The sequence below is a fragment of the Rissa tridactyla genome, chromosome 5 (assembly GCF_028500815.1).
Source record: "Rissa tridactyla isolate bRisTri1 chromosome 5, bRisTri1.patW.cur.20221130, whole genome shotgun sequence".
Taxonomy (NCBI): Eukaryota; Metazoa; Chordata; class Aves; order Charadriiformes; family Laridae; genus Rissa; species Rissa tridactyla.
In genome coordinates, this window is record NC_071470.1 from 39,681,516 (window position 1) to 39,709,023 (window position 27,508).

Below are 27,508 nucleotides of genomic sequence, written 5' to 3' on the forward strand. Positions count from 1 at the left end.
GTTAATGGAGGGGAGGAAGAGAGAGTCATCAGTCAAATCAAATTAAAATTCAGTTACATACCAACATTACAGAGATACTTTACATGACACCACAAGACACCAGTGTATTTGTGGGCAGGAACACAACGCCAACCCAATATACAGAGTCATCCCACCTGCTTTTATTTACCAAGGGATTTCTGTCATTTTCTACACAGGCATCCCTTGAACACGTAAAGGAGACTTTGCACTTCCCAAAGAATGCTTTAGAAAAACAAACAAGAAAAACCCCAAACCCCATCAAACCCAAAAAAAAAAAAAAAAAAAAAAAAAAATAAAAATCTTACAAAGGCTCCAATAGGCACTGGGGCCACTGGAATTCTAGCAAATACTAATATCCAAGTGTTTGGGCAGAAAGATGGGGAAGAGAAAAATGAGTCAAACCCAGCATCTTCAGCAGCCCATCAGCAATACCATGAGACCAAAAATTGTGGATCCTGAAACATAATTATTTTTCTCTACTTTCTTTCGTGTGTATGAGAACACATGTAAAATGAAACACACACTTTAACTACCTGAGGAAGCTTCCAGTGGTACCATTTGCTCCTCAGCCCAGGCTACCTTGGGCTTGGCCCTCTTACTGTAGATTCCTTCTTTATGCTCGATAGCTGTACTGCCTGGAGCATTATCATCCTCTAAACCAAGCACGCTTGTTGAAAACCTTGGAGGAAGAGCATCATTTGACCCTGCAGAGAAAGAGAGCAATAATCATGAGTAAAAAGAGGAAGCACAAAAAATAGATACAGAAATTTCGCAACAAAGACAATGCCTGAAAGAAAGCCTATTATCCAAGTATTAGTACCAGTATATTCACCAACCAACAATCATGATCCCTAGCGAGCAGTTCTAGTGACTAACACAGCAGCAGTAGGTATTGCACCACATTGTTTTTCATGATCTTTAGTGACAAGATTCTTCCCTGAGAGGTAGATAAATTTCACCTATTCTACTAACAAGCAGAGAAGAATACAAGCATTAGACAAGTCTGCTAGGAAGCCAGACACAGGACCTGGGAGTGCCCAGACTCCCTCCTGCTCACATTACAATTCCAGACATTTTCACTGACTGATGTAAATACCTACTTTCCGAGCTCAGAATAGCAATGGATAAAAACTGGATGACTAGAGTAGGTCTGTATAACCTCTAAACAAGAATGCAGGACAACAGCAGCAGAGCTCTCTTACTATCACACCACTGTCTCCTAATGTTAGAAACCTAAAATGGCCCCTAACTGATTTATCATCTTCGTCAACACCAGCTGGTTACATTCAGCAGACTTAATTCAACTCAATTTTCTTCTGCTACTACTCGTGAGCTAAGAATCCTAGCTGCAGCAGGGAGTTTACAAAACAAAATTTATTTTTTAATTCTGCTGGACGTTTTCTAGAACCTTGCACCGCCTCATATGCATTTTTATACCTAGCATCATAGCTTCTACAAAACAACAGACTCGCATCACATTTGTTTCTCTCATTTTGACCATATTACAACAGACAGACCGGAAAAAGGTAATGATCAGACATACATAAGCAATTACAAGCACAATTTGTGGCTATGATGACTAACCTGTCACTTACTGTCACTGTTCTATCAATCTACTTCCCTGGGGCATTTCTCTCAGGAATTGGACATCTCTGTAATATTAGTTTTGTCTACAAGTAACTGTGGATGTCAAAAAGCTCTGACTGAAAACAATCTGCAAATAAGACCTATAATGCTTATGTGATGCTTTCTTTATGTATAGAAGAGAACTGAAAAATAACAGCAGGCAAAGCAAAAGAAGTTGATGAATCACAGAGCATCCTTTCCTCCAGTAAATGAGGAGAGCTTTTTCCTGGGAGATGGGAGGATGTGGGGAAGAGGTGAATATATATTTTAAGCTATGATTATGAATTACATTGTTTATAGAAAAGCTTTCTACACTGGAATCCCTTAATATGGAGGAAAGAAATTCAGTATTGAGAAAGCTATTATCTGAAATGTGTGTTGTATTATGCAGGTATTTCAGAATGCACACATACCAAATTAATAAAGAATGTACATCAATATGGGAACTAAAAAGAATGAGAACTGGCAGAGATATGAAAGAATCCAAACCAAACAGTAATTCCCAGAGGAAAAGAAATAATTATCAAGCTGTAAGACATTGAGCCTTGCTTCTTTTCACTGCCAGAATGGAGTACTAACATCCCCTTCATCAAAGAAATTGAAACCATAGTCTTCAGTCAGGGCTCATACATCTTTGTGTTATAAAGCAGTGTGAACATGAACAAAGACATTTTTCTATTAAAAATCAATGCGCTTTCTCTAAACTTGTAGAACAGAAGAGTCCTAAGCTCAACTGAGACAATTCTGCATATGAAATATGTGTATTTTGATCCATGAATTACAACCATCATTTTGCATTTGGAAGACCTAAGATAAACAAATACCTGAGTGAGAGCTCTCAACGCTAGCTTCTGACACAACTGGAGAAATTTTGGATCCTGCTTTTAGATACGGAACATAATACATCCCAGTACTTCCAGAAGGTTTGTATGGCAACAATAAGGGCTGATCTGTGAGGATGGAAGGCAAAGCAATTAACAGAAGTCAGGCTTTAATCCTTTAATGCAACTGAAGATAAAAGCAAAAATCAGGACCGAAGGAGACTGCTGAAGATGTTCAGTGTGGTAAATCTGGAGAAATAGCATATTCTTTAGGAAAATAAATTGCAAGTGTGAATTATTTAATTAATACGCGCTCAATGGTTGGAAGGTTGATTGTCACTCAGCTAGAAAAAATAGCTTACTTACCTATTCAATACTAAATTTGTGAGTTGGGTGACAACCACTGACTTAAAAAAACCTCCTCACATACCCACATAGCTCACAGTTGATCCATGTTTAATGAAATAATTTTAACTAAGCAAGGATATGTCTCTCAAGTCAATAAAAACAGTGGTGTCACAACAGACTTCCAGCAAACTTTTGGACCAGAACATTATCTGACTTCTAATAGCAAAGAGAAGAGGTAATCAGATAGATGAAATATTTTTTGCACTCTGATATAGTGAAAGAATTTGCTCTCTCAACCCGTACCATTCTAAACACCTTGAAAATAGAGATACAAAGCCTGGAGGAGTCCAGGAAAAAATCATGAAAACTACACAAGTGTAGACATACCAGTGCTATAAAACGCTACCGTGGGAAACCACTGCAAAACATCTACATTCCTTCATCAACAGATTTAAAAGGCCTCCACATTTTCTGTTTTATTCTGCAGAAAATACTGATGTGCATATTCTCTTCTTAGCTTTTGTACTACCTTGACTAGAGATTAAATCAGTACCTAGATATATCTCTTGACAAACTCTAAGCGGTAAACCAAATGAAATTATCTAGAAACAAATGTCAGAAAGTTTTCTTGAACCAGACTTGTACCAACAAATTCACTTCCAGATAAACCTGAATTGAACTACAACTGTATTTATACAACGCCCTACCCATAAGACTGCAGAGTCCAAGTTTAAGGGTTGGGTTTTTTCCCCATATGAGCAACTTCAAATATCAAAATTATCTCAAGAATGTTGCTTTCACAAAAAAAAAAAAAGCTGGATTTGTTTTTGTTTTTTCAATACCTATAAATATCTCAAACTTGAATAGAGGAAAGTCTACATAAACATATAGGACACTAATTTGCTCACCATTCTGCCTTGGGAAAGAGGAAATCTTGTTCCGAGATGAAGTTGTATTGTTGGGAAGTTCATGTGCTTTCTGGAGAGATGATTGGTGGACAGCATTTTCACTGTCTTGTGAATTAACATAAATTTCTGCTGAAAAGGTTATTTTTTCAGGACCTTCTGTTGTTATCTGAGTGGTAGCATCAGAAGTACTTTTCTCAGTCTTTGCAGGAACTACAGAGTTGAAGATATTCTTCAGACTACACCCCCCTGAACCCAGAACAGTGACTTCTGATCTCTCACTGCTTTGCAGAGGTAGCTCTTGCCCTGCTGTGCTTGTAACAGTGGAAAGCACTAGACAGGGATCTGCTGAAGACACTGGCCTTGGGAAAGATGAAGGTCTTTGATCTTCTGGAATAAGGTTAGCAGGTGATAATGTGGAAACAGCTTCTATTAAAGTTTCTGGAGTTTTTAAAGACACTGGTTGAGTATTAACTTCAGGTTTATCCCATGATCTCATCTCATTTTCAGTATTCAAGTCACCATGCAGGTCTGAGTTGTTACACTTTGAGGAAAGAGTTATGTGGACACAAGACAGTACTTTCTTAGTTGGTGACAAAGGAGATACAGACGTGGTGGATAAAATCTCGTCCGCAGATGAATGATGAGACATACTGATTTGCTCTCCCACATCCTCTTTCTGAACAAGAGGTACTTCATCAGAAAGACTTTTCTTCTCTTCTTCAAATAACTTAATACGGCCCTTCAGCAAATCAGTTTGTACGGCTGGATCTGAACGTTCTAAGCTCTCATACAACTGGATGTGGCCAGGTGGGCTACTTTTGTCCTGCTGGTAACAGCTTATAGAATGGGCTTCATTAAATCTATTCGTTTCTTGACTGAATGTTTTATTGCAGTCAAGCCCCACAAGTCTGGCACTATGCCTGCCCAATTCAGTCACATCTTGAGGCAGAACATGAGAATTTTTTGCACTAAGGGTCTGTCTTTTATCAGCATGGATGCTTACAGAATACTCATCTGACAAACCGTCTGTTTCTTGATAAGCTCCAACTCTGTTACTGTCAGCAGAGACATGATGAAACCTGTCTTTCTCAGCAGTAAAAGCAATCTCATTAGATGCTGAGCCAGAAAGCACTGGACTTGAAGGAGGACAGGTCTTACATCTTTCCGATTGTTGTTTGTCATGGCTCTGTTCCTCAGTGCTAGCAGAGTCAACCTCCAAAGGCATTATCCCATGAAGACCGTCTCTAGTGAGACTGCTGCTGAGTACCGTGGAAGTCAAAGGTGACTGCAAACGTTTTCGGGATGAAAAAGTGATAGAAGTAATTTGCTTAGCCATTTCCTCAGAATCCATTTCCATAGACAGCTTCTTCTGAGCTGGTAAACGGACTACTTCTCTTGCTGCAGACCTCATTGCATATGTGTCTCTCTCCATCTGCAATGGTGGATGAAGTTCAACAAGTGCATCAGAATGACTAGTTGCAACTGTCTGATGCTTGCTGCAAATAGGTGTTTGAATCGTACTCAAAGATTTAAACTGTGTATCCTTCAGCAGGCAACAATCAGATGGACCATCTCTACATAATGGCACGAATTGTCGTAAACTTGACTCTAAAAGTGCCTTAGTCTTGACTGCTTGTGTTTGTCTGTCAGTTTGAAATCTTTTGTCACTTGAAGATTTGAAATGCTCCATGTCCTCTTCCTGATTATGGCTATATTGAGAAGCAGCTTCCAAACTGCATCCCCACAAATCCTGAAAAATACCGAAGAATTCACAAAGGTTATGTGGATAACTTCCAGCCCTTGCCAAAACCTGGATTGCAGAATTCAAAGAAAGACTAGTGCTGTCGATAATCAAGAGTCTGTCATCATGAATGAGCACACGCTTTCTCTGGAACTCATCTGTTAACAGAACTAATTAAAAATTTGTCATATTTTAAGTGCCAGCAAATTAGCTAACATGGTTTTGATGCTACAACAAACAGCAGCAATGACATCTATAATAGAAGCCTTTAGTTTTTTGAACTATAAAGTTGTAAATACCTCTCAACATCACTCCACTCACTAGAAAACAAGAATAAAACCTTGTTCCCTTTTATTGGTTGGCTTCACAGACAGATGAACATTTATCATAAACCCAGTTCATCATGTACTAGGAATAATGACTATCTTTTGAATATTTATTCGCTACCTAAGTTCAAAAGGATGTAGGGAGAGACAAACACACCCTGCTAAAGCTTTGTGACTTCAGTGATAATTTTTTTAATTTAAAAGCCAGCCAATTAGCCACACAAAATCACAGAAATATTTAGGTTGCAAGAGACCACTGGAAGTCTCTAGTATGACCTCTCATTCAAAGTAGGGCTAATTTCAACATTGGGCCAGGCTGCTCAGGGCCTTGTCCCATCAGGTTTCGAAAATCTCCAAGGAAGGAGATCTTGTATACAACTTAACTACTTGTCATCTGTAAATTACTGATGAAAAGGATCCCTTCATAGCTCCATGGAAAAACAAAACAACACAGAAATCCACATTTACTTCCAGTTGTAAGTACTCAAACCTTAACCAAGTATGTAATGTTAAGTTCTGGCGACTTCCAAGAAATCAGTTAGCAGACACACACTAAAATTATTCTGGCTTGGATCAGAGTCCAAACAAACTCCACACTATTAAAGCGCTACATTATGTGACATTTTTAGGGTTACAGGGATACTTCTGCATCTGACATTTTGCTATGCCATAAATATCACTATATAAAACAGAACTTGATGTAAAAGGTTTTCCCTTGCACTTGAGTCAACTCTAGTGTTTATGAAGCAGAACTAAAATGAAAGGAACACAGCTACATGGGAACAAGTGGGAAGCAAAGAAAGCTGTTCTTTACAAAGCATGAGAAAATATTTAATTAGAAAAGCTTTAATTTTCCATAATTGACATTTCTCTTTTCCCCCAAAACAAGTATGCCAGTTTTCCTCTCAGACAAGAGCTGTAATAAGTGTTTTTATTTTTATGGCCACCACCCACTGCTGACAATAATTAAAAAGTGACGTAAAACAATCAGAGCTTTAATTTTCTCTTTCAGGTAAGTGATAACTTGTAAAAACTTGCCAATTGTCATGTGCAGATCATTTTCATTCTCCCATCAAAATGGATATGTTTGCCACAAAAACTATTTTTTTGTTTGGAAAGCTGGTGACAAAAAAGAGAAGGTACTCCTTCTGCAAAAAAAGAGAAGGTATTCCTACCAACAGATAAGACACTAATCCCACCAAAACCAAGGAAGTTCACTGTCAGTTGTCTTTGCTCATAAAATCTTCTTAAAACTAAGTTACATTTACATCTTTGTCTGACCATGCAAATTGTCCCACATCTGTACCACCTCCCAGTAACAGAGCCACTCTATGTAGGACTCTGCTATTTGACTACACATATTCAGGGATCTCTGGCATGTATTTTACACAACAGTATAAAGTGTTGTGCCTTAAATTACCTGTCTGTGGTCGTGGTCATTTAGGAAACTGAAACTAATAATTTACTTTAATATTAAACTTCTGTCCTGGTTTCTTTGCCTGACTTTACTAACCATTCCCATTTTCAGCATGCCCTCCAGTCCTCATCGCTTCATCTTCTCCTGTACCTCAAGCCTCATTCCATCAAAAAAAAAAAAAGTCCCAACAGCAACAATCAACAGCACTTTATCATACCAGGAAAATAAAATTAAAGCAACACATGCTATAGTCCCCCAGCAGAATCAGACAAAATAAATCCACACCCTGCTCTCTAAGCATATTCATCAGATGGTGTTGCCCTTCAGCTGCCCATTAATGAGACAGATTACTCACGCTGCAGTTAACTGGAAAACTCCCAGGGTTACAGTCCCTGTTCACTACAGAACCTACACCTTCTTCTGGCATTTCAAAATGTAACCTGATTTCTTGACGCATCTTTTGTACACAAAGCATATATACTTGCTATGCATATATACATATGCATATACACACTAAATATACTACACAGAGATAAAAGGTATGAAAGGTTCAGCAAATGGCTCTAGTTACTTGCCAAACAACGTAGAAATAAATGTGTTTAAATACTCAACAAAGTCTGGATATTCCAAACTCTCTTTCAACTCATTACACACAACCGATACTATCAGGGGACGTTCAATACGTGGTCTGCAGAGATGTACCGAGATCAGTAAGACAGACAAACAAAATATGATCCTCTGTCTCTGACTGGCTCACCATCCTCATTTCCTTACTTTCTGCAGCTCCTCGTGCACATGTGTCGTGGTTTAGGCTGAGCTGGAGGTAGGTATGGGTAGGACCTTTGCTTCCAAGACTTTTCTCATTGGGAAGCTCCCAAACACTGATTGTTGATTTTTGCAGCAACTTACCTGACTGGTGCAAGGAGAAGGTAGTTTGGAAGAAGAGAATTACAAATACCTCTAGATTAAAGATCACACTACAAACAAGTGAATAAAACATCACACTCCCAGATGCATGCAGAAAGCCTGTTACTCTAAGAGTACAAAGAGAAACCCTTGCAAGTGCAACTGGGAAAACCTTAAGTTACCGCTTATTACTGTGAGCGTTGCTCAGAAAAATGCAACAGATTTTGCCCTGAAGCAAATTAAGGCAACTACTCACCTGATGTGTTAACACTGCACCTCCAACGAGGGGCAATAACAAAAGAACTAAAACACTAACCTTTGGAAGTAGCTGTATTGATTCTAGAGAAATGAACATTTATCTATAAACTGAGATTCCCCTCACTTAGATGCACACTAACTAGAACAGGTATCATACAGTTAGTCCCACTCCTGACACAAAATACCACACCACACTTCACACAATATGCTAGACAGCAGCTCCCTCTTACATTATTTCACCCCAATTCTTTTTCACAGGTCAGTTTAGCATCAGAGGCAGCATCATGGTTAGTGAACACCGGAAATGGACAAAACAAAAGACAATTTCATCAGCATCCGAATCATTAGAGCTCATGTTAATATATGTGAAACTATAGGCCACCAGCCTTCTTTAGAGAGAATTTCTTAAGCATGGACATAATTTTATTAATTTATCAGTATCTGCACTTCTTTAATGTGTCATTAAAATTACAGTACTTTCATTGAGGTGCAAAGAGCAAATCTGAGATAATGTACTGTCATGGAGATGGGCCAGATAAGCTTATTTAAAAAATAAAACTAAAAATCTAAGTTGTATTTATTTTTTCCTACTGATTGGAACAACTGTGGAAACAGCAGAGTATATTTCATTAATAAAGTGTAACACAGGTCCCTGGATGGTGACATCCTCAGCAGCTAGCTGGAATTTGGAAATAAAAATCAGTCAAAAACATTTTTGGTGTAAGTCACAAAGTATAAACATGTATTCCACAACAGATTTTCAATCCTTTCTACATCCCAGATGTCATTAGCGGGAAACTATTTCAGCAAGGTCTGGATTATTACTCCAAAGCAGTATTTTTCCATGGCCTTATCTATTCTAAGCAAATAAATTAGTTTATTTGGCTTCCTGTATTTCCTAAAGCCATGAGGGACAACAAGGGACCGTAGAAGAATGCAAGAACATAAAGCAGTCCTGTGCCAGGGTAGGGATGCTCCCAAGACGATCTTTTCCCTAAACCACGTACCAGTTCAATGGCCTGAAGTAATACACAGCAACTCCTACAACTGAAAGCAAGCACAGAAGTTGCTATAAACTCATCTTCCCAAGCCTTTCACATGTCTTATTGTGCTTGTTATGTGTCATCCTTCCAAAAAAGATCTGTATGGCATATGATCCACAAGAGATTGCAGTGCAAATTTATAGCTACAACTCAGTGAACTTCCTGAAAAAGTGAGAAAGTACAAGGAGTGGAAAAATACAGCATATAGTGGAAGAATACAGTATACAGAGAGGGAATGCTCTTAGATAAGTCAAGAGATAGCTATTTGGCACCCATAAAAATACAGGTGGGGTCCTCAATTTGAAATTCTTAGGTTTAATATGCTGAAACTGTACTTTTATCTAACAGCAATTCAATAACCCTCAATCTCAACTGGGGGACCAAAACAAATGTACATGTACAAATGGCACAAGAAGGTGGTTCCATTTGAAAGGCAGTGCTCCTAGAACAGAAGTCCGCCTACTGGCTTTTGTTATTCTTGAAATTATCAATTATTCTTGAAAGACCCTAATGATTTCAGCCGAACAACAGTAACAGGGATGATTTCTGGAGCCTAGGATTGACTTTTTATATGCTTTTCTTAAAAATCCCAACAACTTTCATGTCATTCTGTGGCTCTTTATAACTGAGGAGCATCACACATCCTAGGATTAAACTCCTCAAGTCTATCAAAAGAATACGTACTCTACCACCAACTTACCTGCTCAGGCAAAAAACAGATCTCTACAGCCACTCTAGTATGGCCACAGACGTAGGAATTACTCATCAAACAGTAGCCCATCTTTAGGAATGTCTTGGCAACTCTCTGCCTCCCTTCATCACAAAAAAGTTTATACAAGAGTGCCATCATCTTATCATAAGTTTCACAAGACCCAACTCTGGATGATCTGAAACGTGACTTTTCTTATGCGCGTGCAGTTAATAAATCTGCAGCCTTTGTCACCTTTTCCTGCTAAAGAAGCCCAATGACTTGCACTTTCTCCTCCCAGTTAAGACCTTTAGGAAGAGCCAGTATCAAGTGGAGTTAGTATGAAATTTAAACTAAAAACCCTTAATGTCAAAAGTTCCGTGTTTGCCATCTACTCCTACGCATTTCTGCCAAGATTTAGTGTTTATTATAAAACATAATAGTGTGAATAGAGTGTTTCTCTCCTTGTGTAATGGAAGAGCTATAAAATCACCAAGAAGACTCCATGAATTGAGGGTACAGAAAACAGATTCACTACGCAAGGTTTGTCAATTTTACAGAAGATAAAACAAAGAAAATAAAATTCGGAGTTACACTCATGAGCACAGCTTGCTATTAGAGATACCTCTTCAACATTAACTTTTCATCTTGAATGTTCCCATTTTTGGGCCACTATTCAGCTTAGCACTTGAGTACATGTTTGGAGCCCATTTATGTGCATATGTCCCAATCACCTCCTTAAACACTCTGCTCAGCTAGAACTTGAGAAATCATTATGATGCTTCTTTTTTAGAGCGTCTGTTAACACATCACCACTGACAAACAGCTATCAAACAGATACTTGACTATCTCAAAAAATGGAACAATCTTTAGAATTAAAATATCACTGACAAGAACTCTCCCGAGCTGTCCCGCTCCTTCGTTGCATTGTCTTTTTTTTTTTTTAAGGAGAAGGTTCACATGCTTCCTGTGAGAAACTATAAAATATCACAGTGGTAAATTATATTTCTTGAGCTGTCACCTATAAAAATGAGATGCAGAGTCTAAAGTTTCTCAAAAGAACACTCATCATAAGTCTGCATCAGAAGCACTAAAATAAAGATGACGGTCTGACGAAAGAATTGTTTGCATGAGTGCTAGGAACAGTTTGTCTTTCTCAGTCTTTAAAGTTTAGGAGAAGGAAAATATCTTTTCATAATCTTTGTTCTGTTCTTTTTAAGTCAGTGTATTGCCAGCTTTGCTCTATAAATTCAACAGGTATCTTACAGAACAGTTTCCATTTAATTCAGAGTAGATTATTTTGTCAGCAATAGAACTGGCTGCATTTTTTTCAGTTAAATAGTTTTCAACATCCTGTATTTTTCTGGGACATATTGTTTTTCTTGGAGAAAAAAAATACATTTACCTTAAGTATAACCAAAAAAACCCAGCCGCCTTCATTCTGCAAATTCAAAACTATTTTTAATCTCAAACTAAAGCCACTGTAGAGCAAAAATTGTTTCAAGATCAAAGCAGAAAGTGCTGTGGTTGACTTAAAGCAAGTTCTTGGAGTCTTGGTTTGCAAAAGTGACTAATTTTTTCTTACTCTAAATTGGGATAAAATTTATAGCTGACACTGAGTTATATAAAGGTAAAGTACTTGGTTACAGTCTGTAACAAGTTAATGTTAGGGACAAAGCTGAGATGCAACAAAATCTAAAAGCTGGGAAAAAAATGGCTTCAGGGCCTCTAGTCTTGATCGAACAGACTGAAGCAAAATATGTATTCGTCTTTTGGGGTTATTTTACTTTTTAAGAATTGTCTGAATTTCTAAAAATAAATAAAACTTAACATGTTGGGGGTTTTTTTTAGGCTCCTCGGTCAAAGATTACATCAATATGTGAATAATCGAGAAGCTTAGTCTGATGTGTTTTGGAAGCTGATGACTATACTACCAACACTGTTCATGCCCAAGAAACTATAAACACAAACACAGACTACTCTTAAAACACTATTCTTCATTCTTGCTGATGCAAGTCTTTCAATTAAAACAAGCAAGCAAACAAACAAAACCACTGCTTTTCCTGGGAGGCAGACAGTCTACAAAGAGAAAAGAAAAAAAAAAGGAAGATATATTACTAAAGCTAAGGGCATTTATCTGAAACACCAAATTTAGGATGGATTATGACTCTACTTTCAACTGCAAATTTTCTACATTCTCCTCAGAAACTGCCCCAGTCCTTAGCTCTGCCTAATTATCCAGCCTCTCTCCCACCGATTCTGGATCTCTAACCTGCACACATGAATACATCATCCATCCACTACTCATGTTATACAAACATCTCCATGTTCTTCCAGTCTGTTTTTTTTGTTCAAAATACTCTCTATGAATAATGCCCTACCTTAGGACACACAGACAGCCCCTAGGAATCATGACATAATTAGACGAATGCTGAAAATGGATATTTAAAGTCAAACTGAAGGTAACACACTCTTGTTTAGACAAATTCCAATTCAGATAAACTATATGTTAATATATGAACTAGAAATGTTCCAAAGGAGATATGCAAAACATCCCAACAATTCGATGACAAGTTTTCGCAGAAAAATAGAGCTGTAAGAGACTGAAAGCTCATCTAGCCTATATCCCTGCCCCAAATCAGCATTAACTACGCTTAGATGATTCTTTACCAACATATGCCCAAGCTCTTCTTAAAAACATACCATGATTAACACTCCATAATCTTCCTCTCATCATCCTTACCGTTAAGGAGTTTCTTTTCTAATAAGACACTTCCTCACGCTTGAAGCCATTACCTTTGATAAAGTCAACATAAAGAAGGAACAATTTACTCCCTTCTTCCCTGAGGCATCCTTTCAAAGATAAGCATCACACTCCTTTGTAAACATTTCAGAACACATGGGAAGTAACACAACACACACTCCTATCACCTAGACAATATTGCATTGTACAGTAAACTCCTTCCACGGAAGAAGGAGGAGCTTTAAGGCACAATCAGCACTTACATAAATATTTTGTGAAAAGCAGAAGTTAATTGGCTTGGTAAGAATCATGAGCTGCATGCACTTTCTCACCACAATTAACACCAATTCTTTCATCACATCATCACTGACCACATCTCTGTCCTTCCTACTTTCCTTCAGATTATCTTCAGTTGTGTGCCAGCCCCTTACATCCCCAAACCACCCCCCCTCACCCAAGATATCTAACTACAGTCTGAGGAAAAACAAAACAAAACCAAAAAAAAAAAAAAACCACAACACAACAGCATGTGCTGTGGCTGGTTCTAAAACATATGTAGGAACTGACTAAACTGAAACAAGTGTCTCCACTAAACACAGCTCTCATTAGTTTGCATCCCCCTCTCCCTGTCTAGCCACCAATCTTAAAATGAATTACATTCCTGAAATATTTTTGAAGATCACAGGTAAGACAGCAGCATTCATCCCCCGCTTCAAAAATTTTCTCCAGAGCAGCTGGTTTGTCTTGTCTGTTTTGTACCTTGGCTAGTGCAGATTTCTTGGCACTCAGAAGCAGTTCTGCCTTTATTTCCTCTAGTCTTTGTTGGTCCTCTTCATTCCAGTCTGACAGAGATTCCTGAGATCGGCTGGCCAGTTTTAGCTTCACCCATGCTATACAAAGAACATAAAACAGAAAGCAGTTTCCTTTCCATTTTCTCACATCATGTATGGTAACAGTTTTATAACTTATAAATCAAAACTTTGCTACCCATTTCTAGCTACCATGATAAAGAGCATTATCAAATAGCAGAGCTGACAGACTGACCAGAAATACAATTTAAAATGGACCTTCTGAACATTTCTTTGGAAAGATGGATCCAGGACCCATTAGCCGGTTCTGGCACCTTTACAGTCTCAGACTCAAGTCAACGCTCTTTCACACAATCCTTTCCCAAATTCTTAACCTGGCACATGCCTAATAGCTATGTGGACAAAACACTTTCTCATGTCAATGTTAGGCTAAAGAAGGTATTCAAACTGGGAAAGTCCAATTCTACCCCATTCTATCATACTACATAAGATGACTAAAAAACATTGATCATTTAAGCCCTGTCCCATTAAAATTTATCATTAATAATATAATATAAACCACCTTCAAAATCAGGGGAACAGATTTGGGTTCTCTTAACATCCATACCTCATCATTTCAAAGTCATTTCAAAGCAATCCCTTAAACATAAATATTTGCCATTCTAACATAACACCTGATAAAACACAACTGAGACATTTTATTACCTCGTGCTTTCGTCTCCTCTTCATCTGCACTCTTCAGAATTTGTGTTGCATGTATCACAGGCGAGCCATTTTTCTGTTTTTTGACACTGGCAGCTAGTGAACCTCCACTGCTACTGCCATCGCTCTCTTGCATACCTCCTGCCTTGCCTCTGGCTGCACCAGCTTTAGACAATATGCTCTGGAAGCCTCCTGCGACATCGGTGACACTGCCTAGAGGCTCTGAGGAAAATGGATGCCCCAGAAGGTTTCTGATACGGGCAGCTAGTGAATCTCCACTGCTACTGTCATCACTCTCTTGCAAACCTCCTGCCTTGCTTCCAGCTACACTAGCTTTAGACAACATGCCCTGGAAGCCTGCTGGGACATTGGTGACACTGCCTAGATGCTCTGATGAAGAAGAATTTCTCAACTCTGAAGTTCTTCCAGTGCTGACTTCACTACTTCCATTGCTTTGTGCAAGACCCACAAAACCAGGTTGATTTCTGTCTGTAGTTACGCTGCTACACCCTTCTGGCTCAGACCTTCCTACAGATTTTCCTGTCCTAAACTCTTTGGTCATTTCCTTCATCATCTCTTCACTATTACGCAAATCGACTTCATAAGAATTTTCCCATCTTAAATCGCATGTGCTGTACTTCAGAGGCTTTATTACCACCCCCTCTTCTTGCTTACTTCTTTGAGTCATAGTCTCATCCCATGAACATATCTTCTGAAAGTGGGGGACACTGTCTTTCACTAACGTGGAACCTTCGGGGCCATCCTCCTTTCTTATCGGCGCTGGGGAAGACTTACCAGTTTCTCTAGAAGAAGCAGTGGAAAGGACAGGATCACACCGAGTGACAGCTATATCCTCTGCCAAAAGCTTATGTATTTCTCGCAATGCACCAGATCCAATCAAAGAATCACTTTCTTGACCCTTATTTCTCTTACTACCTACACTTGAAGTTCGTGATCCTCTGTAAACTTCCATTTCATTTTTAACTCCAGCCAAAGAGCCAGCAGTCCATCTCTGCAGGCTGCTAATTACATCTTTTGACTCATTTTGAGCTAGCAGATCCTGAACACGTTTTGCAACAAGCATGGGACTCTCTCTGTCAGAACAGCAGCCAGGTGAACCAGCAGTCTGCTGCTGCTGGTTTGGTTCAGCTAGTCTGGAGACAGCTGAACACTTTGCCTCCCGTTGTGTGGGAAGTGGAGCAGTTATCTCCAGTTGGTGGCATGACGTTTTGCACTGACTCAATGATTTGTCTCCAAAAGATCTTGAAAAGCGGGGAGAGAGTTCACAGGGTGACAGAATATCAGCGCCAACTTCTGAATTCATTGATATAGATATACTGAGAGTGGAAGTGTCCGAATTAAAACTTGTTTGTGTAATTTCAACTGCTGGTGGCAATTCACCTACAAAGAAACAGAAGATTCATTAAGCTTGAGGCTCCAGAAAACAGCTGCATCAGTAAAGACTACTTTTTCTTGTACTGGAGGGTGTGTAAAGGGAGTGAAGAATCCAAATATTAGAAAACATTTAGGAAACTGTTTTTAGAATGAGACTTGAACTAAGACTTCCATGACAATTGTCTACTGAAAGAAATCCCTTGGACAATTTTGCATAAATATCAAGGAAACTACAGAACTTGACTTAAATAACTTCCTTTTAAATAAATGCTTAAACTAGATTTTAAATCAATATTCTTAGATAAATGACATAGTGGTACTTGAGTGTCCAAATGAACACGTGGATTATAAAAGTATCACTGCAAAAAACAGGAGGGCTGCGGGACAGTATTTCCAAAATATCCTTTTGGAAAAATGCAAAGTACACTCTATGGATAAGCTTGTTTCCCACTACTGGTTAGAAAGCTCCAAAAGCAGACAAGATGGACTTTTAGCATTTGGATATATAACAAATTATTACTTTAAAAAAAAAAAAAAAAAAAAAGAGGCCAAACTTAAGTGCAAATGCTGTTCTTAAATCCATGCTGGCAGGTACACACAAAAGTGAAAAGCCAGCTCCCAAGCATGCCTGCCAACAGCAATTCTGTTTGTTTCAAAACGCAATTTCGTTTCATGGCACAACCATTGATATTTTCAAGTACATTAAGCTGTCCAGAGCCCAGCTGAATAATACCTCTGCTGAGAAGAACTCCACCCCTGTACCAATTGCAAAGTTGTTTCAGTTGCCAAGTCTCCCACAATGCTTAAAGGAGGAAAAAATAATAAAAGAAAATAAGCAAGCTCAACTGGCATAAGAAGAGAGGTACTTAATCACTTCTGTTTAGAAAGACAGGTCAGTGCAGGATTCTCAAAGTCACAGATATTCAAAGGGTTAGACAGGTACTTCTTGTGAAGAGCCTTCAGATCTGCTCTTCCCCACTGGGTACAAGAAGCAAATGCCAAAAGAGAATATGCTAAGGAAAAGTAGTTGCAATGCACATTTTCACATTTTAATGACACGCTACATGGGCATGTCACAAAAGGATCTTAACCCTAACTGAGCACACTCTGTTCTTCACATAGAAATGACTCAAACTTGTTAAGGTCATATTGATTATTTTCTTTTATATATTGAGATGGATGGATTTATGAACTGATTGTGTCAGTTATAAAATGCATTTGAGTTTCTGTCACACTGAACACACCAAGAAGTCTCAGAAAGAAATAGAAACCAAGAGTTATTTCTCTCACAGGAAGAAAAAAATCTGGTAACATTTCTTTAATCTTCAGATACAAAACATTTCCTTCTTAAGAACTCTTGTGACAAGAGAAATAAAGAAAAACAAAAGACAAAATGCCACTGCACTGGCTAGAAGGTGCCATGTAGCCCTGACTCCTTACTGAGAAGCCATGTTTTCAAACATTTTAATGCTGACTTTTCCAAGGTCAAGTATCTCACATTTGAGATGGGAGGAGATCAACTCATATGAATGAAATAAGAGATACATGAGAAGAAACACACTTAGCACTACCAGGCCAAGAGCAACTTCACAGGTGAGTCCGCAGTTCTGTGCTCTCTAAGGCTTGCACAACACAAGGTCATCCTTTCCCATACCTTGTGGCTGTGGAGCAGTCCTCGTTAGCGTGTCAGTGGAGTCCTTCAGCGTTCTAAGCTCTGAAGGGGAAAATTCAACTTCCCTGATCGGTCCTCGGGGTATAAACGGTGTCAGTATAGTTCCAGGTGACTGATCAATGCCAAGGTTGCGAAGATATATCTGGCAAAACAAGAAAAAAGTAACATAACACATATGGCAGTCTTACAGAATGTCAATGGATTATGAAGCTGCACATGGTTTCCATGTCACCTTAAACACAAACAACTTGTTTTAAACCATCTTGAGTCTCATTCATGTTCAACTCACACTAACAGTTCACCCAAAGCACTAAAGCAGTCACATAAGACAACATCTCCAGCTTATTCTGTTCTTTGGGCCATGAGTGACAAGCCTTTTTTCTTGCTAGTATGATTAGGCCTACGCAATGGGCACTTCACAAACCACATGCAGCCCAGCAGAACAACTGACATATCCTGCCATCTATTCCTCATTAATTTATCTTTGGCAGCAATTCAGAAATAAGTTGCAAGGACTGTTCTGGCAGTGATAGCACTTGTGCTTGCACTCACCAACAGTTTTTTCCTCCAGTGCTTTTCTGACCTTTCCTTCATCACGTACCAAAGACTGCAACTGGCAGTAGCCCGCTACCACTAAACCAGTGCCCAGCCCTTTCCACAGGATCCAGAAACAATGGAAGCCGACTGCTTACAGTCTTTTTACTCAAATGCATGCTCTCTACACTGTATAAACAAGACGTCTGATACTTCAGAGGAGATTAGTAGGCTTCAGCCTCACCTGTTTAAAATGACATTTGCCAGCTGGAAGGAGAACAAAAAGGTTTGGTTTAAAAACCTTTTTCCTCCCTAAATGATTGCTGCACGGAGAACATTATCAGACTTTGAATTTCAAGCTAGGCAGCAGGAAAGTTTCTCACTCTTAAGGACAAGTTCATTATGGGCTAGTCTTCAAGGCAAATAGTTGGGAATCCTTTTGTTAGAGCTGGTTAAAAAACGTCATGAAACAGTTTTAGTGACATTGCTGTAAGAAATAAACTTGCACTGGCCAAGGGGTAGAATCGCCTTCTGCTGGTGATAGTTTTATGAAGAAACACAGGTAGTCTAATATATAATTGCCTATATACCCAGTGGCCTAGCGTGCAATGAACAAATTTCAGCAGTACCTCAAAAGCTCTCTGGCTATGAAACCACGTCTGGATACAACCTACTGCACTGGTTTAAGTCTATAAAATACAGGATACTCAAGTATACAAATTCTATGTAGAACAAAGACTTAGTTTTACTAGCGCAGCTAAAGCAATAACCCCTTCTTAGTAAAGATGGCATAAAATGCATGTCTTTTCCCCTTTTCCATAAGTATGGAACAAATACACACAAGCACTCTTTGTATGCCATATACATAAGTTGCTATTCAAGTATAACTTCATTAACATTAAACAAAGCAGTTAGTTTAGAGAAGCCAAACAAAAATCATACCCAAACCCTAGAAGTCTGCAATATACCAGAGAAAAATGTTATGAGGACGAGACCAACTCTCTCTGTGCAACATCCAGGAGATTGTCAATTCAGACACAAACAATGTCATTCCCTATATTAATACATTTTGAAAGCTGGAAGAGTCTTGTGGAGGTAAGAGCCTACCAAAGGCCATCTAGGATCTCCTGAGAAAGTAATTTCTTCCCTTTTATCAGAGCATCTAAGTTTACATCCAGACATTATATGCCAGAAAAAAAAAAAACCACCAACAAATCTGCCTTGACTTAGTCACCTGTAGGGGCAAGTTAATTTAAATTCATCTGTACTACGTCCTAAACTAGCCAACAAAATGAAATAAGTTACCTTATGGATCTTAGCCAATTCTATTTCCTATGATTTTATTATAAACCTACATATTAATACACATATATGTGGTCTAATTTCCTTTACCTTGTCAGTGATTTATGAGAGCAGAATTCCTCAGAACTAGGGCTGGAGAACACACCTAATTATAGTAATAAAAGGAGGTAACAGACAACCTTTATTTCTCATGAATTGAATTTAAAATATCCTCCCTACAATATTTATATTTGTTTCAACACGTATTTGCAGAGACAACTCAGAGAAGAGTGCTTCTAAAACACAGTTCCAAAGACCTAATGATTATAGGAGTCATCTTGTGAGAGGAACAGCCACTTACTCAGAAGATAATTACATGTTTATCATTAACATAAATCTGCATTTAATTTTCTCTAACACTCAACAGCTATTAGTATAGTTAACATGGCTGCCACAATCTGCCCTCCACTCTCACCAACCATCCTGAAATGGGGAAGGGAGGAAAGAAATCTGCATTAGCCAAATAAGATATAAAGGAGTAAAGGTATGCCGAGGCTTCGAACATCCTTTATGGGCAATATACAAAGAATCAAGAATGTATGCCTTAGATACTGAAATAAAGTGAACAAGCTGTAAGAGTATTTATAGGAAAAAAAGCAATTTGATTTGCCAAGGAGTTCTGTGTTGGTTTTGCTATTATTGCAGATCCGTGGGTGTGTGAAGTTCATCTTTCTCTTCTGCAGCCTAGCATTTCCTTAGTCAGCAGTTGAGTCTCAACCTCATGTTTGGATAATTATAACCTGATCTTTTGAAAGAATCTGGAAGATCAGAAATGGCTTATCAGTGCTCTGCTAAAAGAGCTACAATCAATTTATTTACAAGTCTCTTAAACAGATTTCACTTTTTATCACCCACTATGTCCTGTTCTTATGTCCTTTATGTTCCACAACCATTAGCCACCAATCTTTACATTTCTCTTGCATTCTGTTACCATGACACTATCATCTATACATGGAAAAAACAACAAAAAAAAAATCTTCCTCATATCCAACCTTTTCTTTGCCCATGCTAAATATTACCTAAAAGTTATTTCTTCCACCTCTGTATTTAAGGTAAGCTGAAGTAATACCATGGATGAAATTCACCAGTAGCATGGATCAGCGTAAAACCATTTCATTTAGTCTGTAGTGATTTAGACCCTACCAGAGTCTCCTAGAAGAACAGAGGATTAAATAAAATAGGAAAACTCTGAAATCAGAGTTTAACTTAGAATAATTTATAAAAGATCCTTTAAGATTTATTTTTTTTTAGGCTTACATAAAACACTTATTTGCTAGTATTTCTAGAAGATGAACTATGGCGTGTCAGGTTCTGGACATTACTGGATATCACAAACTAACTATAAGTATGCTAGTGTCTCGTTCCTGTGATACTTTCTGCACTTCTGTCCTACTCACTCTATGACAGCCAAGTGTACTCTGATCTCTTCGTAATCAGAAGGTAAAAAAGGGTTACAAATTTTTGTTAGAAACTAACTTACTGGGATCCTTTCTTCAATATTAAGCTCTTCTTTCTCTGGAGTTTCTAAACAAGTTGCTCCAACGGTGCTGAAGTTATCTTTTGCACTGGTGAAGAAGTGCCTGGAAACCACTGAAGAGCACCCAGAAGAGCCCAAGTCCCCCTGGATACTTTCCCCAGAACTAACAGGAAGATTCAAACTATCTGGGGAAATATCATTAAAATTGCCCATGCTAACATGGCCAGTAGGAACATTTAGGTTGTAAGAGTGATTTTCAAGAGCATCACAATACTTCTGGTCATCAGTTGGAGAGTTTGCATCCTCTGGAAGGAGCTGAGTCACTCCTTCAACAGAAACAAAAATATTTGGGTCTGAACTTTGTCCTGTACTATTACTTTCGGCATCTTCAGCACTAGAACCAGAAACAATCTCAGCTGTAAATTTTTGTATCATGGAGCCTCGTAAACTATTTTCAGACACTCCTAAAACATTACTTTTTTCTTCTAGAGGCTGCACTGCCTCTGTTGAGTTTGCTGGCAGAATAACTTCAACCAAGGACGTGTTCCTACTGGAAACATTAACTGTGTTGTCAGACTGAGATCTATTAAGAAGGTGCATAAGCAGTATGTTTTTATTATGAAAATGCAAACTTCCCAGGGAACCTGTCGCTCTAGAGGAAGCAGCAACATAATCTTTGGGGTCTCTACCACTTTTTTGTATTGACAAAATATTGTTTGAAGAACTGGCAAGAGCACTGTAGGCTTTCCTTTCAGGAGAAACTCCACCTGGGGCACATGAAGTCAATGCATCAGATATCTCCTCTGGCTGGCTCATATTCCAAGCCCCTACCTTCTCCGTGAAACTAAGCGATGGGAGTGACTGAATTCTTCCAGTGTGGGGAAATTTGAATTGCAAGGACTCAAAACATTCATTGTTTTCTTTCTGAGCACATTGGAGTGAATGTTGTTTCTCAGGAGATACAGGTGTACTTGCAGATGACTTCCCTGAAGTTTCTTCATTTAAGCATGAAGGAGAGGCCTGAATATCTGATTTGATGACAAGGACACCAAGTTCTTCTGCCTTAACATTTTTCTTTAGTAGTATCCCTGGAGTAGACTGATAGTTTGGATGAGTGAAGTGTACAGAGAATGAGCCATCACCTACAAGATTAAAGGAAGGGGAAATGCCTGTAATTTTATGTCCCCTTTCTATGGAAAAATCTGAACTAGTTAATTCACTCCTGCTTACTCCAGGTTCTACTTCCACTGCGGCATCCTCACGGCATGAAGAAGGAGCTTCCATGTCAGTCACAACCAGTTGTTTAGGTGCACAATCACTGGTGCTTGTCACAATAGGGATAAACTCCTCTTTCTCAAATCTCACTGCAGGAGACAGTTGTTTCTGCTGATGATCCAGGAAAGCTCCCTGGATTTCCTCAGCAACAGCTTGAACCAACTTCAAGCTTTCAGAGCCATTTAAATCCTCTCCCTGTTCCTTCAACAGTTCAGCTATTTCAGAAGCCTTTGCAGAAAAAACATCTTGTGCATCTGAATTTTTACAATTCTTTTGTAAAAAGTCTTTCCTCAAATCATCAGGTAAGTTATGAGACAAATCAAGCTCATGAACCTTCTTTTCTTTTTCCAGCTTCTCCAGCTGCCTCAAGCACCCTTCTGACTCACTCTCAGACATTTTTACCTTTTCCTTTGGCATCTCTCTTTCCCTTTTTTCTGAATTCTTAGTCAGTGCTGTTTTACAAGAGGAGTTTTCTGAAGATGAGAGCTCATCATGCCTCAGTAACCCTTTGTCTTCCTCTGAAAGCTCAAAAACAGTAGCTGGTATGTTGCCGTTGCGGGAGAAACGTTCGTCTTTTATAGACGTACTACAGGTCTGCTTTGCAAGAGAAGTTTCCATTTGGTTCAGTCTATCTGCCTTGGTTAGCATCACCTTTGAAGCAGAGTTTGCTAAATCGTCACTTGTTTGGGGAATAAATGCCTTCTCATTGGTATAATTCTTACAGTCTTCATTTGCCCCCTTGTTCACCAGTAGTTGTCCAGAAAAAGAAGTTTGCTGAGACAACCACCCACTACAGCCGGCATCACAAGGTTCCACATGTCTGAATGAAAGAGGATGCTGGGACAAAGTCAAGCAGTCACCGGGTGCATTGGAGGGAGATTCTGCATCTGTCAGTGACATAGCTTCGTGGATGTGCAAAGGCTTTGTGTGCTCCTCAGATGCACCAGAAACATCAGGGACTCCTCTACAAGAGACGAGAAAAGTAAGTAAATTTCTGATTGTATTTTTTATTTCAACATCCATATTCTCTGCTTTAATATAAGAGGCAGAAGTAGAACCTCACTCAAAAACTAACTGGGGTTTAGCAACACAGACATAAATACACCCTCTAAACAGGCCAAAATGTGAAGAAGTGTAGAAAGTTCAAACAACATCAAAAAGCCCCACTGCCCTATAAAATAAAGGTTTTAAAATAATATTAGTTCCTACTTAGTAGGTCAATATTTTTCAATCAAATTAGGACTGAAGTATTTTTTACTAACAGGATGTTTATTAATTAAATAAAATATAGGAGCTGCTTACACACATATAAATTTCCATGTGGTTTTTCTTTTTTTAATATAAATCACCTATTTCAGTTTCATTACATCAATTATTTCTTTAAAGGATATAAAATAAGCCAGGGTCTCAGAGGAACACAAGCAATAAATTCCTATAAACTTCTAATATTTTTATTGTGGATTTTGAATTAATAGTTATTTTATATGAAAACGATCAAACACCAATTAATATTACTTTATGAAAGTAGATCACCAGCTCTGGTGGAACTAAGTTTTGATCCACAAAATGAAGTCACAGTGTATCACATTAGGAAACAAATCTGTCTCCCGTCACACACCAAAAAAAGTACAAGGAAGCCTAAACAACAACGAAACCGTAAGTATGTGTGTTTATATGTACACTTCCTTTTTTCTCTTTTTAATGAAGGGCAGAGGATTTCTTGCCTTCGTTGCACAAAAGGAATCATCTGTCACACCTCGAAATGAAGGCTTGGACAAAGACTTCTACTGAAATAGTTATTCCTTTATGTATTCAAACTTTATATAAAAATATGTATTTTAAATTACACATATATTATTCCAGTATATACAAACCACAATATTATTACATGTATATGCATGCATTTACTACTGTAACTACAAGTTGTATGTGATTTTTGTCCCCAAAATTTCATGAAGTTTATTTCAGAGTCTAAGAAAACTAAAAAGATGTCTGAGAGGGTAGAGTTCCTCATTTTCCCATTTTCTTCAGGTACATTAAGGATGATAAATTCAGAAGAGGCTTGTTCCAGTTTTCCCTTGTTCAAACTCTTTTGAAGGCAACATAAGAAGATGAGTAGAACTCTGACAATGCCTTCTCTCTATACAAAACAAAGAGTAAACTACACCTTTGTCTTATTTCTGTGAGCATAAAACTGTAATTATTTAGTTATCAAATATAGGACAACTCATGGCCACTCAGGAAAAGCAACACTCAGACTTGTGTTCTGTCATGACACCAGGTAACTTTATCCTACCTTAAGGGAATAAAATCCATTTCTGACTGCTGGAGAAGCGTCTCATCTGAAAATCTTTGACCTTGTGTTGAATACATCAGCAGTGGAAGACAGGGAGAGAACTGACTGTCCTGAATATCTGTTAAAAATAACAATAACACAGTAATAAAAGCATGCCAGGCAATCCCTCTTTAAACTGCCCTGCCAACTAATACAGCCTTCAAAATTAAAAAACATGCCAACTGCAGTGAAAATTATGTAATCCCATCATTTAAATCCTCTGCTGAAGCATGTTCCTTCATGTATTAAATTCAACTTTCTTATCGCTTATGAAATTCAGGTTTCTTCTCGCCAATGTCAAAATGCTACTTGACACTGACATCTCTAACTTAGCCTCTTAAAATTCTTTTTGCACACATCCCTGTCCTTTTCCATTCACTAGTCAGCATCTCTCCTCGTGATTTCCACACAGCCTATACATGTCAGAAAACATCCACACGGCTTCTATCCAGATCACCATTTACTTCTTTAAAAACAAGAATCCCCACTGATGTCTTCCCCAGTCTCCATTTTTCCATAAATTTTTATTATAGCAAAAGATGCAGACTTTTTTCTGCAAGTAATAATAAAACAGTGATCACAATTATACTAGTACCACTGTCTACTACTGTATCAATAAATTTTAGTTTCTGTCATGTATTTCTTTGTTCTCTGAGGTAGTTGTCACTTCTTTTTTCAGTTCACTGCTTACAAAATCAAACAGAAATGTTTTATAACACAAGAATAAAAACAACTATAAGCTGGTATCTGATAAGTGTAAATCACTACATACACATTTTGATGCAAAAAAAAAAAATCCCTATACTTTAATAAGTTGGGGTTTTTTAAAGCAAAAAAGCTATTTGTCATCAAGAGTGTGGCTTTCAGAACCAGAATTCACATTCATTTAATTTAGATTCATTAGTTTTCAACCACCTCAGACAAGCTATATTCTATACAGAAGCATAATCATCAGATGAGATGGCCATTACATACAAAGAATCAAGTTTACATTACGTCAGCTTTATCCTGAGGCTTTCTACAGCCTGTATTACATCAGCTGATGAGTGGTATTGAACCACAAGATGACCTTTCTGATTCATTTTTAATTTAATGCTTCCAATTATCATTTTTTTAATTACTTTAGAACACTGTGTAGTGAGAGGATAATTATATGGATAGAAGTAATTCTACAGCACACAGCAAAACTGGCTCAAAATTTGGACGCCCCCTAGTCCCACCCCATCAGCAGCTAGAAAAATAATAATATGATTGCTATACAGTTTCAAAGATTCCCTTCTATCTCAGCAGCTGTCTCCACCACATGGCCAGCCTAATGTCTCCTAGAGGAAGCCAAATTTATACTTTAGCATCTGTAGGACAGATGGCACAAACATGCTACATCAACTTAAGTGGAATCTTTGTTTTTCTAGCAGCCAGTACCTCTTTAAAGCTACACTCTCTACCTTTGTTACATAAATGCATTGCACTGGTCACCACTCCATTTCACTCTTGTCTTAACTATCTGCAATACCAAACATGAATGAAAAGTAAAAAAAGCCATCTGCTTTCTTGGAAGTTTATAGGAAAGGAGATGATATGCATCTTAATAAAATAGGTATGAATAGCTAAGCAACTCCTAAGCAACTTGACAAAAGAGGGCATTCAGAAGAGGCTCCAATGTAGACTAGTGAGCATCTGTGCAAAGCTGGATGAAAAAAATTACAACACACATGGAAGTGTAAAAAAAAGTAAAGGAGAAAACTCAAGACTGGCAGCATCAGCATAGAGGGAGCATCAGCTAAGAAAATAAGGAACAAGGTCAGGGATGTCTCATTTATAATATAACAGTGCCTCAGGGCTCTATTACATTATAGGGCACAGCCAAAATTGTGGTGTAATGTACCAGACTGATCGGTATTTATCTGATTTTAATCACAATTTGAATCATGATTAAAAATCACAGAACAGGGGACTGATCTAATTCACTCTAATCTCCTTAGCACTTATTTAAAATGTACTTACAGAAAACAAAGAGGTTTGCTTTCAGTGGCAGATACTGACAAAACGGAACACAGCTTGCACATTAGATGCCCTATTCACAACCATTATATGGGAGTAGACAGTATTTACAATGCATTTGCTCAAACATTTATTCTGTTTAGTGTACTCAATTTTTTGTTATTATACTTGAAAATACTGACTAGATTGACCATAGTTAGCTTGGATACAGAATTGCATTAAAGATGCAAAAATATGTATTTTAAGAAACATTAAGCAAGTTGGAATCTAAACTATGTTAGATGCACTTTTTTTCCTCCCAAGTCTTGTTTTACATTTAAAATTATATTAGTGAAGAAAGGCAATAGTAATTGCAGTTATTGAATTAGACTTGTCATCTCACATCATGATACACTTCATGTTTTCAGAACTGGCAGCTCATTTTTATTCATACAAGAGGAAAATAAGTTTTCCTGATTTTCAGCCTAACTTCTTCACTTTGAGTGAAAACGTGTTTTCAAGCTAAATGTTAAATTGAAAATCAGGAGTAATTAAAGATAGAGCTTTCCTGAACAATGAAGACTGGGTGTGCTGTCTTTGTAAATGAAGAAACAAAAGACTGAGGGAGGGAACCAAAAATAATTGGGTAAAAAAGCTGTCAAATGCTGTCAAAAATAGATCTTGCCATACATTTTTTTTTTTTAATGCATCTACACATGTATTGATAAAATAAATGTGTACACACACATACATACACACACTCACACAACATAAGTCACAACATTTGGCTGATAAATCAATGCTTTAAAGATAAATTATATCAACAAAAATTTAAGTACCACTCAACATTTGTACCAAGAAAGTCAACCCAGCACACAAACAGATGAAGAATGACTTAGCATTCTCCAAGAATTATAAACAGGAAATCCTCACTGCACCTAGTGAACCCCTTCAAGAGCTGTTCTTGTCCCTGCCCTATTTGAAACTTCAGAAACCCCTAAGTTCTTACAGAGAAGGCACACAGATGAGGAAGATATTTGCCAATAATATATATCTCACTGCACAGACCATTGATACGGGGCAGTCTGGGTCACCTGTCATCACAGCATGGCAAAGGATACAAGTTTTGGTATAACTGAAGT

General features: G+C 38.0%; 1 protein-coding gene across 6 annotated transcripts in view; it reads right to left on the minus strand.

The window, feature by feature from the left end:
- ALMS1 (ALMS1 centrosome and basal body associated protein) overlaps positions 1-27,508 on the minus strand; it is a 77,230-nt gene that overhangs the window by 23,271 nt on the left and 26,451 nt on the right. For 4 of the 6 annotated variants that reach the window (XM_054202649.1, XM_054202650.1, XM_054202647.1 and 1 more), the window contains 9 exons: positions 24,348-24,465; positions 20,780-23,015; positions 17,407-17,566; positions 16,486-16,554; positions 14,361-15,758; positions 13,606-13,736; positions 3,725-5,474; positions 2,472-2,597; positions 555-725 (listed from right to left, as the gene is read on the minus strand). In XM_054202649.1, the coding sequence (XP_054058624.1) occupies positions 555-725; positions 2,472-2,597; positions 3,725-5,474; positions 13,606-13,736; positions 14,361-15,758; positions 16,486-16,554; positions 17,407-17,566; positions 20,780-23,015; positions 24,348-24,465 (6,159 nt within the window). The remainder of the gene's footprint in view (positions 1-554; positions 726-2,471; positions 2,598-3,724; positions 5,475-13,605; positions 13,737-14,360; positions 15,759-16,485; positions 16,555-17,406; positions 17,567-20,779; positions 23,016-24,347; positions 24,466-27,508) is intronic. The other 2 variants (XM_054202653.1, XM_054202651.1) reach the window with 2 other exon arrangements.